The sequence below is a fragment of the Triticum urartu genome, chromosome 7 (genome assembly GCF_003073215.2).
Source record: "Triticum urartu cultivar G1812 chromosome 7, Tu2.1, whole genome shotgun sequence".
NCBI classification, from domain to species: Eukaryota; Viridiplantae; Streptophyta; class Magnoliopsida; order Poales; family Poaceae; genus Triticum; species Triticum urartu.
The window spans coordinates 131,959,140-131,971,375 of NC_053028.1; the positions used below are offsets into that span (position 1 = coordinate 131,959,140).

General features: G+C 46.0%; 2 protein-coding genes across 6 annotated transcripts; both read right to left on the minus strand.

Annotated features, from left to right (window-relative positions):
* Window positions 1-730: 730 nt before the first annotated feature.
* LOC125522406 (metallophosphoesterase 1-like) lies at window positions 731-3,561 on the minus strand. Of its 5 annotated transcripts, XM_048687469.1 has the most exons (6): window positions 3,197-3,561; window positions 2,348-2,822; window positions 2,218-2,266; window positions 2,088-2,117; window positions 1,227-1,313; window positions 731-1,028 (listed from the first exon to the last, which is right to left on the minus strand). In XM_048687469.1, the coding sequence occupies exons 1-6, from the start codon at window positions 3,419-3,421 to the stop codon at window positions 779-781; spliced, it is 1,116 nt and encodes a 371-aa protein (XP_048543426.1). In that variant the 5' UTR covers window positions 3,422-3,561; the 3' UTR covers window positions 731-778. The 5 variants fall into 5 exon arrangements, with proteins under 5 accessions (XP_048543426.1, XP_048543427.1, XP_048543423.1 ...); XM_048687470.1 differs by lacking the exon at window positions 2,088-2,117; XM_048687466.1 differs by lacking the exon at window positions 2,088-2,117 and adding an exon at window positions 1,568-1,597 and having other exon boundaries at window positions 2,218-2,822.
* Window positions 3,562-5,330: 1,769 nt separating this feature from the next.
* Window positions 5,331-7,976, minus strand: LOC125522942 (type I inositol polyphosphate 5-phosphatase 10-like). The gene is made up of 8 exons (XM_048687983.1): window positions 7,771-7,976; window positions 7,607-7,664; window positions 7,398-7,497; window positions 7,169-7,273; window positions 6,223-7,062; window positions 6,031-6,139; window positions 5,797-5,945; window positions 5,331-5,699 (listed from the first exon to the last, which is right to left on the minus strand). The coding sequence occupies exons 2-8, from the start codon at window positions 7,650-7,652 to the stop codon at window positions 5,477-5,479; spliced, it is 1,572 nt and encodes a 523-aa protein (XP_048543940.1). The 5' UTR covers window positions 7,653-7,664; window positions 7,771-7,976; the 3' UTR covers window positions 5,331-5,476.
* Between the last annotated feature and the right edge of the window lie 4,260 nt (window positions 7,977-12,236).

The window sequence follows — 12,236 nt, forward strand, 5'->3', positions numbered from 1 at the left end:
AATGCCTTTAAGGAATGGAAAGTTATGATACAAAGGCAAATTAAGAGAAAGGTTAAAAAACCCTAAAAAACAATGGTATGGAACTCCGTTCAAAAGCTTTTAACAATTACTGCAGAAACTTGGGCATTATCAGGCACCAAACCATACCATACACTCCTCAACAGAATGATGGGCTGAGCACATGAACAGAGCCATCATCTCCAAGGCTAGCTGCATGTTGTCCAAAGAATTTTTGGGTTGAAGCGTTTTTGGGTTGAAGCAACCTCCACCGCCTGCTACCTAATCAACGGGTTTCCATCCATTCCACTTAACAGAAAAACTCTCATTGACGTATTGTCTGGTACACGCTATACATGGGTATAGAAATGCTCAAAGTCTAAGGAGTTAAAAAAGAGTAAGAACATATAACCGAAAAAAGAATAAAGTTGAAAAAAAAGGGATGGAAGAGAGGGGAAGACAGAAGATAGAATTAAAGGCAAAAGCAACAGGAAAAAAGAAAAAGAAAAAGATGAAGACAAAATAAGAAGGAAACAGGGAAATGAATCAATCAAGACCATAGAGTTTCAAAAGTCAGATCGGGACTGAATCCGTCAGGCTCTCGGTTCCGACCGGCGGTTCGCTTCGCTTGATCACAGTTCATTAGTGTATACAATGCTATAACTTCAGTATCAACCTAATACTCAAGACAGCCATCATGCGAGAAATGAAATTATGTAGAACACATTCTACATAAGATAAGTCACCAATCATACCTTCAAATAAATTATATAATTCCATTTCATATCCAGTGTGACCATCTTATTGCAAGAGCTGTCAAGAACAAAAAAACTGAATATCCCGTCATTATGTACCATTCCTGAACTAGCCAGCAGCAATTTACAGATACAACGCCTTTTTGTCCAAATGTAGCGATGGCAAAACCTGGCATTCCTCCTTTCTTCCACGTCATAGCTGGTACTGTTACTTCCCTTGTCCCATCAGGATGGGTGTAGTCTGAGAAGCTATCAGCATGAGCACTAAATATAATCCTGTGGAAAGAAAAATGAGAGTAGGCCTTCAAGTACCATCCTTGAGGAAGAGACTCAATAAGAATTTGTGTGTACAAGAATTTCTTTTACAAAAGTATCACACACAGTTTAATTGCAGCAAGCAAAGGTGCAACAAAAGGACCATCATTAACATGTCTAAGTAATTCCATTCACAGAATTTGCCAATGAAGGACTAACCTTGGTTTAAGCGCTTGAAGAATATATTGTGTTGAATTTGCAGGGAGGGTATGTGATTGATCATATAGCCTCCTGCCATCAACTCCGCTGAAGGGTCCAATTAGCACGTCAGAATATAATCATCAAACAAATAATAAAGGCAACACAGAGACACACAAATGCACATTTTACGCTATTTAATGTTCCAAAATTCAAGTTAGGTGATATTGAAAAAACATCAACAGGTAAAGCTCACATGTAACTGCAAAGTATCCACAGAAATGTATCAGCATTGGTATGGAGCAGGAGTTATGACTCTCAACAAAAAAGTATGTTCACAATACACACTATACAAGATTTACCTTTGCTTTGAACTCGGGGGAACCAAAGGACTGCAAAGTATCCACAGAAATGTATCAGCATTGGTATGGAGCAGGAGTTATGACTCTCAACAAAAAAGTATGTTCACAATACACACTATACAAGATTTACCTTTGCTTTGAACTCGGGGGAACCAAAGGACTGCAAAGTATCCACAGAAATGTATCAGCATTGGTATGGAGCAGGAGTTATGACTCTCAACAAAAAAGTATGTTCACAATACACACTATACAAGATTTACCTTTGCTTTGAACTCGGGGGAACCAAAGGACTGCAAAGTATCCACAGAAATGTATCAGCATTGGTATGGAGCAGGAGTTATGACTCTCAACAAAAAAGTATGTTCACAATACACACTATACAAGATTTACCTTTGCTTTGAACTCGGGGGAACCAAAGGACTGCAAAGTATCCACAGAAATGTATCAGCATTGGTATGGAGCAGGAGTTATGACTCTCAACAAAAAAGTATGTTCACAATACACACTATACAAGATTTACCTTTGCTTTGAACTCGGGGGAACCAAAGGACTGCAAAGTATCCACAGAAATGTATCAGCATTGGTATGGAGCAGGAGTTATGACTCTCAACAAAAAAGTATGTTCACAATACACACTATACAAGATTTACCTTTGCTTTGAACTCGGGGGAACCAAAGGATGATCTGAGACAGTTCCATCTGGAAACATGGGAACACCAATGACTCCTGTGTCAGATTTTTGGGACTTATGTAGTGGAATGTGGAGCAAAAGGACAGGACCTGATCCCAACGTCATGCTGTTTTGCCTCCAACTGTGGGCACCGACACCTTCTCCGTTTTCACTTCCCAGAGGAGAATGATATGCTCCATTTAACCTTTTCTTTTGGAAATGATGGCTTTCCTTCTCCATAACCTTCTCAACACTGAACCGCAACATGTTGTCACCACAGAGCAGTGCCACCGCATTTAGAGACACAAAACTGGTATTACTAAACTCAAAGGCGCCACAGCCACTTGAATCTAATCCTGGCAAATGCTTGGCCATACGGTGCACCAATTTACCATCCAAACTCGAACATTCGCCAACATCTTTGTCACCTAACACGATGTGAAGAGGAAGGGAAGAGTACTGCCCCAATATTCCCTCAAACTGTTCAAGAACAGCTATCCATTTGCTCTCGTTATGCTCTGAACCCCTTGCTGAGATGTCCCCAAGGACTATGATCATATCTGGATTTGTTGTTTGAATAGATTTCTGACGTAGACATAACATAGCGAATTAGTGATAATAACCATAAGTGTGTGCAATATCCATCAAAATAGCTCATAACTGACATTACTTAGCTTTACACTTGCCAATAAGAGATGTACTCCTATCTTCTAGTATCAGGTACAGTAATATTTTATATTTATATGACTCAAGTGAAAATAGCTTCCAGGGTATTTACCAATGGCCTGAATCACGTGAACAGGTATGAAAAGACTCAAAATTTCCTGGAATTCAGTCTATATAATAGTCTAAAAATGGCATAGACTTCAGGAATTTGTCGACACTTTAGTACCAGACCCCTAAGAACTGAAAAATTCGAAGAATTTTGGGTTCGCCCGCATCTGAATCTGATCACTTACAGTGAAAAGCTTGGACGTGACGTGGTCGCGGAAGAAGCGGTCGGCGTAGGTGGCGTCGGACCCGAGGAGCATCAGGTCGGCAACCATCATCGCCCTGAGGTCTCCGGCGGCGAGGTCGGGGGCGGGCTCGCCACCGGAGCAGGAGGGCGTGGAGAGCCAGTCCTCGAAGGCGAGCAGGGCGGCGACGAGGAGGAGCGGCAGCCACGGGTTGGGCCACGCCGCCATCGCCGGCGAGGTCGGGATAACGCGAGGAAAGCGAGCGAGGGCGAGGTCAGTAGCGCTGGGGCTTCGGTGTGGTCGTCGCCGGCCATGACGCGGCTATTTTCCTTGTTTATTTCTCGCGGCGTGTTTTGACCGGCGGTAATTGGCCATGACAGGTTCTTCCCCGGGGTTTTTATCTTCTTCTCCCAACCATACGATCGAACATTCAACGGCTTAGATCAGTAGCTGCGTTGAACGCTCAATAGTAGTTCCAGCTTTGTCCAAAGAATTTGCAATTTTTATTTCTGTACATCTATCAAATTGTGTATTCCCAACTCTCGGGTTGTATATGAAAATACACAACTCTACGTCCAAGATTTATTAACGGAGTGGTAAACAACAATTGGTTAGATGATTAGAGATGTGATTGGTTATATGTGAGTTATCGTCCTGTGCTTTGCTTTGCCTTGTCGACGGTGGTGAAGACAAGTCTAAGGTCGAATTTGATCTAGTCGGTGGTTCTTCTGTTTCACTTTTGTGTTTTCAATATTCTTCTCCGATGATATAATATAAAATATCGGTTCGACGGCCTGCCTTACAAGGATTGTCCCAGGGGCATTGCATTGAGTGATCTTAGGTCCTCATCTACCGAGGTGAGCAACTCACGTGGCTTTTTAAAACTTTTGATATCAATTTAACTTATGCATGTCTTTGAGATCAGTCTAGCTTGTACTCCTACATGTTTTACATCGCAGGCTCGAGAAAAAGTGAAAATGTAAAAGATGAAGCTACAGGCAACGACTTCAAACAACTTCGGTGTAGCTTTTAATTGTCTCAATGGTCTTGTGTAGTTGTGTGTGCTTTAGTTTTTTACTTCTATCTGGCGAAATTTGTTTATTTAATGAATAAAGTCATATTGTTATCTTAAAAAGATATTACAAATTATATGCATAATGCATTTATGGTAAACATGCAATTCGATTCTCTGATCTGGGGCTGCTATTCCGAAAGAGGGTTAACCAAATTAATTTTCCAAACGATAACACTCACAGTGGCACTTATCAATACATCCACACGCACTCGATCCATTTGCATGAATTTCAAAGCAGTTGCCATCTAGGTGGAGAGCCACATAAGCAACCAGCGTCGTGTGGGCGCTCCTCGCTTGAACGGCACACGGGACGCCCGCCCGAACATGTGGGCGAAATTTCTCTTCACCCACACAACGCTTACACAGTGATAGACAGCAACTACTGGTGTGCATATGTAGCAACTAGTTAATCACACATGGCAACTACGTTTGACCATACATGGAACTATGGTTTGACCACACATGGCAACTAGTTAATCACACACAACAACTATTGTTTGATCACATGTGGCAACTACCGTTAATTAGACTTGGCAACTATAGTTAACTCGAATGAAACCCCCCAAAAAAATGAAACAGAGAAGTAGTCATGCTTTACAATTAAAGTTGTCATCCTGCCATCAAAACATGTCAGGGCGGAATTGCTTCATGCCACACTGGGGTATGGGGGTGAGTAGTTGTTGTTGGTTCGGCGTGTGGCACGAGCTGCGTCCAGACATGTGACAGTTCTAATATTCATCCACATAGATTCGTGTGGGCTGTTTTCTGATTACGACCACACGACTCGTGTGGTAGGGTGCCACACATATGGCAGTTATCGGCTTCATTAATTTTGAGTATTATTTTTACCATATACTAATACCACTGTTCCAAAATGGACTATGTCATTGAAATCGTGATGTGAGACTTTTTTGTGATTATACTTCATATATCCTCAAATCAAGAGTGTTATTTCCTTCGTCCGAAAAAATTTGTCCCTCAATACTAGATACATTCATTTGAAAGATAAGTTTGGGATAAATTTTTCCGGACGAAGGGAATACGTAATATAGTTAAGAACCCTTTATTAGTTTTCTGTTAGTAGTAACATACATCAGCCTGACAAGATCGAGCTGCGATCTCAACCTGTGAATGGTGGCTCCAAATCTTTTCTGACCCTTTAGCAGTTAAGCTACATCATACATACAAGTACAACTACAAGGCCGCGGCTACGAGGAGGGCTCAACGGAGCCGCCGTGCCTCTGCGGCGACCCCGGCTTGTCGTGGCCGATCCGCGCGGACATCGAGTAGCAGTTCCTCATCCTGCCGCCGCCGGCCTCCACCTCGACGGCGAACACGCCCCAGACCGGCCGGTGGTCGGAGAACCTGGACTCGCCCCGCAGGTACTGCAGCTGCTCGATGCCGTCGCCGTGCCACAGTATCCGGTCGCACCTACGCTGGCATGGCAGTCCTCAGTAATCTCTTCCGCGCGTCAGGGATAAGCTAAGCTTACGACCGCCGGCGGCGTTTGCAGGGAGTACGTACGTACCATGCCGGCGTTCGCCGCTTCTTCTTGGACTTGACCGTCTCGCCGGCGTACGCGTCGGAGTTCTGCGTGTACTTGTACGTCGGAGCGAAGCTGATCTTGCCCTCCTTCCAGCCCCCGAACACCCTCCCCGCCTCCCTCTCGATCATCAGCTGCATTGCAACGAAGCCGGCCATTGAGTCAGAGATAGGCGTGCAGTTTCTGAAGAAAATTTGCAGTTCAGAGTTCAGACGGTACCTGGTCCTTCTCCAGCAGAGCGTCCCAGTCGTTCTCCTCCAGCAGTGTCCTCGTCTCCTCGTAGCTCAGGGAGACCCGGTAGTTCAGGTCCCCGAGCCAGATCATCTTGCTGTTGCGCATCAATCAATCGGAGAATGCTTGCTTGTCAGGGCTAGATTAATGGTGAAGATTGTCAAGAAGATAGGGACGTACTCGTGCTCGAGGATCCGCTCGGGGAGGACGCGCTGGTGGGCGGCGGAGGACTTGCATGCGCGGGGGAAGTGCGCGCTCTTGAGGATCTCGGCGACGTCGGCGTTCCTCCGGACCTCGTCGCCCTCCTTCTCGCCGGAGGCCAGGTGGCTGCACACGAAGCAGAGGCTGGTGTGGTGCAGCGTCATGCTCATGGCGATGCAGCCCTTGTTGCCCAGCCAGCGCATGATGCCCCGGCCGACGCAGTCCACCCGGAGGTGCCCCACGTGCTCCACCAGCTCCTTCTTCACCCACACCGACAGGAACAGCCCCACCATCTGCTTGTTCGCGATCAGGCAGTAGCTCATGCCGCTGCCGTCCGCCGCCGGCGACTCGCACTGCCCCGGCGTGCCGGCGCCGGCGCCGTCGTCGTCCCAGCCGCCGGCCGACGTCGACGCCGCCTCGGCGGCCGTGCTCGCGGGGGGCGTCTCGGCGGCGCGGTACACGGACTCGCGCACCTCCGTGGCGCGGCGCCGCTGCAGGGACGCCTCCGCGGAGCAGTTGCACGTCTTGACGAGCGCGCTGTCGACGCGGTAGCTGTTGCTGAGGAGCTTGAGCGACGGCGTCTGGAAGAAGAGGTTGCCGCTGGAGGACCTGTTGGCCATGGCGTCGCGCCGGCGGTTCTGCTGCCGGCCGGCGTCGGCGGAGCCGGGCTCCGGCGGCTGCGTCGGCGGCTCGTCGCTGTCCGGCTGCTCCTGCGGGTGGTTGAGCGCCTGGTGGATGAGCGCCAGCCACCTCGCCGCCGGCTCGTTGTCCTCCAGGACCAGCACGTTGCCGGCGGTCAGGGGAACGATCTCCTGAAACCTACTCATACAGCGTCGGTCAGATATTCCCTTACACATCGCCATTGTCATTGCACCATCAAACTCCTGAATCAATACACAGGAGGAAGTGCCATGGCGCGCATTACCCTAAGACGTAAATGTCGGAGGACTCGTCCACCTGCAGGAAGTCCTGCAGGTTAAGCCCGTCGTTCGGGTTCTTCCCTCCCACGTTCCACGTACCAACGAACACCCTGCGTGCAATATTTGCACATGGTAAATTCACAAACATCCTTTTTGAATAGAAAAATATTTATCGAGGCCAAGATTGATTCAGAGATCAGATCAACAAACTGAGAATCGTCAAGCCAACTGTACCTGTATTTGCAGGTGTCGTCATTCTGCTTCTTGGGCGAGTCGACGCAGTTCAGGCTCGCGCTCTTGAACCGCACGCGTGCTGCACGACTCTGCGGCGAATCTGCAAATGAATTCTCGTTACGTTTGTATCGAAAAGTTGCAAGGTGGTGGTAACGTTAGAAGGAAGAAGGAAATGCAGAATGGATCTAAATGGGGGGCTGATTTCTAACCTGGACCGTTGAAACTCTTCCCTTTCTTGCCGAAGATGTTGGACATGGTGATGATGCGCTGGGGGGAGGAAGACAGTGCCAAATCAGAGAAGCGCCCACGCATTGCATCTGCAGTCAGATTCATCTACATTCCACGTCGAGATCGAGATCGAGATCGATATTACCTTTCCTGTCGATCGTCGCGGGTTACGTCGTCCGGTGTCTGAGGGCACGAGGCGTCGACCATGGCTTGGCCGGCATTCCAACGGCGTACGTGGCTGGCTACGGCATTGCTGCCGCTTTGATCGAGGAGAGAGGATGTCGTGGAGGGAAAATTTTGGTTCCTCGGAGCGGGAGAGGGAGAGGATCGTGGCGAGGCTGGGGGCGGGGGAAACGGGGAGGAAAACTGGGTGGTAGGGAGGGACCTGGCTGCAGCAAACCGCCGGGCATGCAGGGTGTTGGTGCTCGTCGCTCAACTGCCTAGCTACCGGACACCTGTTTTTCTCCTCTTCTTTTCTCTTTCCGTGAGAAGAAACAGCCGTAATAAACGACGGTTTTTGCTTTCTCAATCTGAAAAACACAGTGGAAACATCAGCTTTCCCTATTGTTTCTCAGTCTGTCAAAATTGTTCATCATCAAAAAAGATACTAAGTAACTTGATGTTTCTCGAAAATAAATTAGACTGATGAAGTATAAAGTTATCTTGTATGTCCTGCTTGTGTCAAGAACGTCATATCCCTCTTAAAAGAATATTCCACCTTAATGACACACGCACGACGTTAAATTTGAGGTTTAATCCCACGCCATTTGGACTAAATAGAGCATATTTGTTTGGGACGTGGCTAGCAGGCGCCCGAGCGCCCGCTGGTGGGAACGAGCGCTTTTCAAAATATGGAAGGAGCAGCCGACGCATTTGATGTGATCCACCAAAAAAAAAAATCTTGTCTGCATGTTCATTTATTTGGGTGTTCAAAAATTTTAAAAAACTGTAACTTTTGATTGAAGCGTCCAAATTCAGTTTCGTTTTCACATTCGGATTTCTCGCGACGAGTTCTTCAAAACTAGATTTCATATTGATAGGTTTCGTCGAACTTTTTTTCGAGGCAACTTTGGGTCCGATGGAGGCAACTTTAGTGCTATAGGAAGGCAACTTCATTTTTTTTCCTAGTAGGACTACTTATTAGGTTCGTTAGTGTAAAAAAAATTGAAAAAATCACACAAAATATGAGACACCTTTAGTGCTACATATAAGCAATTTCATTGCACTACGTGTATCAATGAATTTTGCTAAATTATCATAACTTGGCTACCATAGCTGCTCAGTTGCCTACCCTGGATGTTTAGTTGGCTATCATTGATGTCCAGTTGCCTACAATACTATGAAACTGGCCTACCATTGATGTCTAGTTACCTGCTATTGGTAATTAGTTACCTACCATTGCTTCTCAGTTGTCTAACTTTGTAATTAGTTCACTACAATATTATGAAGTTGCTTATCATTGCTTTTTTTTTCTAAGTTGCTTAGAAACACTATGAAGTTGCCTATCAAAGATGCTCAGTTGACTGCCATTACTATTTCAGTTGCCTAAAATATATTAAAAAGTTGCCTGTCAATGTTACTAAGTTTCCTATAGCACTATCAATATGGAGATGAAGCTAGTTATGATAGAATACTTGCTGGTTGTGGTAGAAAACTTTGAGATTGTTATGCACTCGAGCGGTACACAAAAAAGTTAGCAACTTTTGGGGTGTATTTATATAACTACAGTGCACTCACCAAACAACTCATGTGTACTCTGAGTTGGTATCTAGCAAAAAGCAACCACATGTGGAAAAGTCTAAGTTCACCATTGGTGGGCTATTGGAGGCAAACAAGAACAATAACTTTAAGATCGTTATGCACTCGAGTATCACACAAAAAAGTTAGCAACTTTTAGGATGTTTTTGTGCAACTCCGGTATATTCAACAAGCAACTCATGTGTGTTTTCCATTATTATATCCAGAGATTCAAATTGTTTTTGCTGGCAACTCATGCCAAAATTATTAACAACTTGTGTAATTTTGTGGGCAATTGTCTAATCCGTCCTCTATGAAATTCTCATCACCCCGTATGCAACTTCTCATCTATCCTCACTTTCTCAACTAGCCAACACCCGCGAACTGGCTAGCCAACACACACACGCTGAAGGTTGAATGCAAAATATGCATAATATATGTTGAATGCAAGTTGCTTCTTTAGTATTGAAGGTTGCCTCCATGTAATTTTAGAGTTGCCTACGAATGATGCTCAGTTGCCTACATACGATGAAAATTTGCCCCACATAGTTTTTATGTTGTCTATGATATACTTGATAGGTAAATTCACTAGTACACATGATGCAAGGAAGTTGCTTATGTTTAGTACTAAAATTGACTCGACTAGAACCAAAGTTGTTTTAAAAAAATTCATCGAAACATATACATATGGGATCTAGTTTTAAAGATCTCGTCGCGAGAAACCTAATGGTGAAAACGGATTTTCATTTTGACACTCGGTTCAAAAGTTATAGTTTTTTAAAAAAATTAAGACGAAATAAAGTGGGATGATATCAACACATGCATGCAGGTAATCTTTAGTGAACATCCACCACCTGCCAACGCCAGGTACATAGCGAGGATGAAGGAGACCATTTTCTTAGCAGTTTTGTCGCGTAGCAGGTGGGCAAACATCGGACAGCTCGCGTGTGCGCTCGCAACATCCATCCGGCGCAGCTGCGCGATTAAGAATTCAGGATTTGTTTGTATCATAATTTCTCAATCCACTTACAGAGAGGAGGTGACGAAGGGGGGAGAATAGCACCATGCAGTAAACATGATCTTACCTCAGACCTGACTGGTTTTTTGGGCGAGGCTTGATAAAGGTTGAAGTGAAATCCCAAACCCGTGCCTGGCTTGAACCCTGAAAGTATGCCTTTTCTCAAGCCCGAACTCGGCCCAAATGCATGCCCGAAGCATGAAACCCCAAACCCTAATGTTAGTTTCCTATTTGTCCACGTGTATGCTTGGCCTGTCGTGGGAGTAAACCTGACAATAGAATAGGGTGTATGTATGGAGAGGCAAGATCCTAGCTACGGTGAGGTTGTGCACGCAAGATTTACGAGTTCAGGCCCTTCTCGGAAGAAGTAACAACCCTACGTCTCGGTGCCCGGTGGCTGGTCGATTGGATTATGCGTGAAGTTACAGGGGGTGCGAACCCTTGTGCCAGAGGAGGGGGCGGCTTATATAGAGTGCGCCAGAACCCAGTCAGCCCCCGTTACATAAGGTTCAATGTACATAAAGAGGGGACGTTACTGGTAACGTCAGTATTAAAGTCATATAAATGATCATTAAGACCACGGAGTGAACGCCTGACCGTTGCCATCCAGAGTGACCTTTGATCTTTTGTAGTCCGATTGGTTTCTGATGTGGTCGAATGATTATATTCTTGGTCGAATAGAATTAAGTTGTTCGAGTGGAACCCATGGTCGAGTGAGTTTCATCCCGAGGTGATTTCAGTCGGTAGAATTTTGCAGTCATTTGAATGTCTTTGACTGTAGGGTAATGTCCTTGGGAAGGGTGCTTAGATCAGGTCTGTTGCCCTACCCTAGGTACATGTCATCGTCATTATCCCCCAAATGGTTCTGGGACCGAGTGGAGATGAAGTTGAAGATGGTTCCGACCCAATTTTCATGCTTAGGAAGCATTTTACTTGGATTGGCGAACCATGCGAAAATTTTGACTTCATTTTCAGTCGCCTTGAGCCATTCAGAGGTTGTCGAGTGAACTTTGCTAATAAGCTTCGAATGCTGATGAGGCATAAAATCTTCGATGTGATCGACTGTGCTGCCGTTCCCGGATCTCACGGGATTCGAAATTTGGGGAAGCATGCGCGATGGAGAGAGCCGTAGTAAGCGGAGCGGATTAAGCAGGGGCGCCTCGATTCTTGCGCCACCTTTTTCGTCACGTATCGAGCGCACAACTATTGCGGGATTTGACAGGATTGCCTGGGCCCACAAGTCAGCCACTCGGGGAATAGGACCATATAAGGCATCCGGGCCGGTGTCTTTGCACAGTGCGTCCCATTTTCTTCCTTCTTCCTCTGCTTCTCCACTGCATCCGCCTCCGCTCTCGGCGCTGATACGTCTCCATCGTATCTATAATTTTTGATTGTTTCATGTCAATATTCTACAACTTTCATATACTTTTGGCAACTTTTTATACTATTTTTGGGACTAACATATTGATCCAGTGCCCAGTGCCAGTTCCTGTTTGTTGCATGTTTTTTGTTTCGCAGAAAATCCATATCAAACGGAGTCCAAGCGGGATAAAAACTGACGGATTTTTTTGGAATATATGTTATTTTTGGGAAGAAGAATCAACGTGAGACGGTGCCCGAGGGGGCCACGAGGCAGGGGGCGCGCCCTGGGCCCTCGTGGCCACCCCGTAAGGCGGTTGGTGTCCTTCTTTCGCCGCAAGAAAGCTAATATCCGGATAAAAATCGTGTCCAAATTTCAGCCCAATCGGACTTCCGGATCTCCGGAAATTTAAGAAACGGTGAAAGGGCAGAATCAGGGAACGCAGAAACACAGAGAGACAGAGAGACAGATCCAATCTCGGAGGGGCTCTCTCCCC

Bases quoted from the DNA above. Each gene is read 5' to 3' on its own strand.
- LOC125522406 (XM_048687466.1), bottom strand. From the start codon at position 3,421: ATGGCGGCGTGGCCCAACCCGTGGCTGCCGCTCCTCCTCGTCGCCGCC. The intron at 2,823-3,196 runs GTAAGTGATCAG...TGTCTACGTCAG, and splicing joins TCACGTCCAAGCTTTTCACT to AAATCTATTCAAACAACAAA. The intron at 1,598-2,217 runs GTAAATCTTGTA...GATACTTTGCAG, and splicing joins CCCCCGAGTTCAAAGCAAAG to TCCTTTGGTTCCCCCGAGTT.
- LOC125522942 (XM_048687983.1), bottom strand. From the start codon at position 7,652: ATGTCCAACATCTTCGGCAAGAAAGGGAAGAGTTTCAACGGTCCAG. The intron at 7,498-7,606 runs GTTAGAAATCAG...ATTCATTTGCAG, and splicing joins GAAGAGTTTCAACGGTCCAG to ATTCGCCGCAGAGTCGTGCA. The intron at 7,274-7,397 runs GTACAGTTGGCT...TATTGCACGCAG, and splicing joins GACGACACCTGCAAATACAG to GGTGTTCGTTGGTACGTGGA.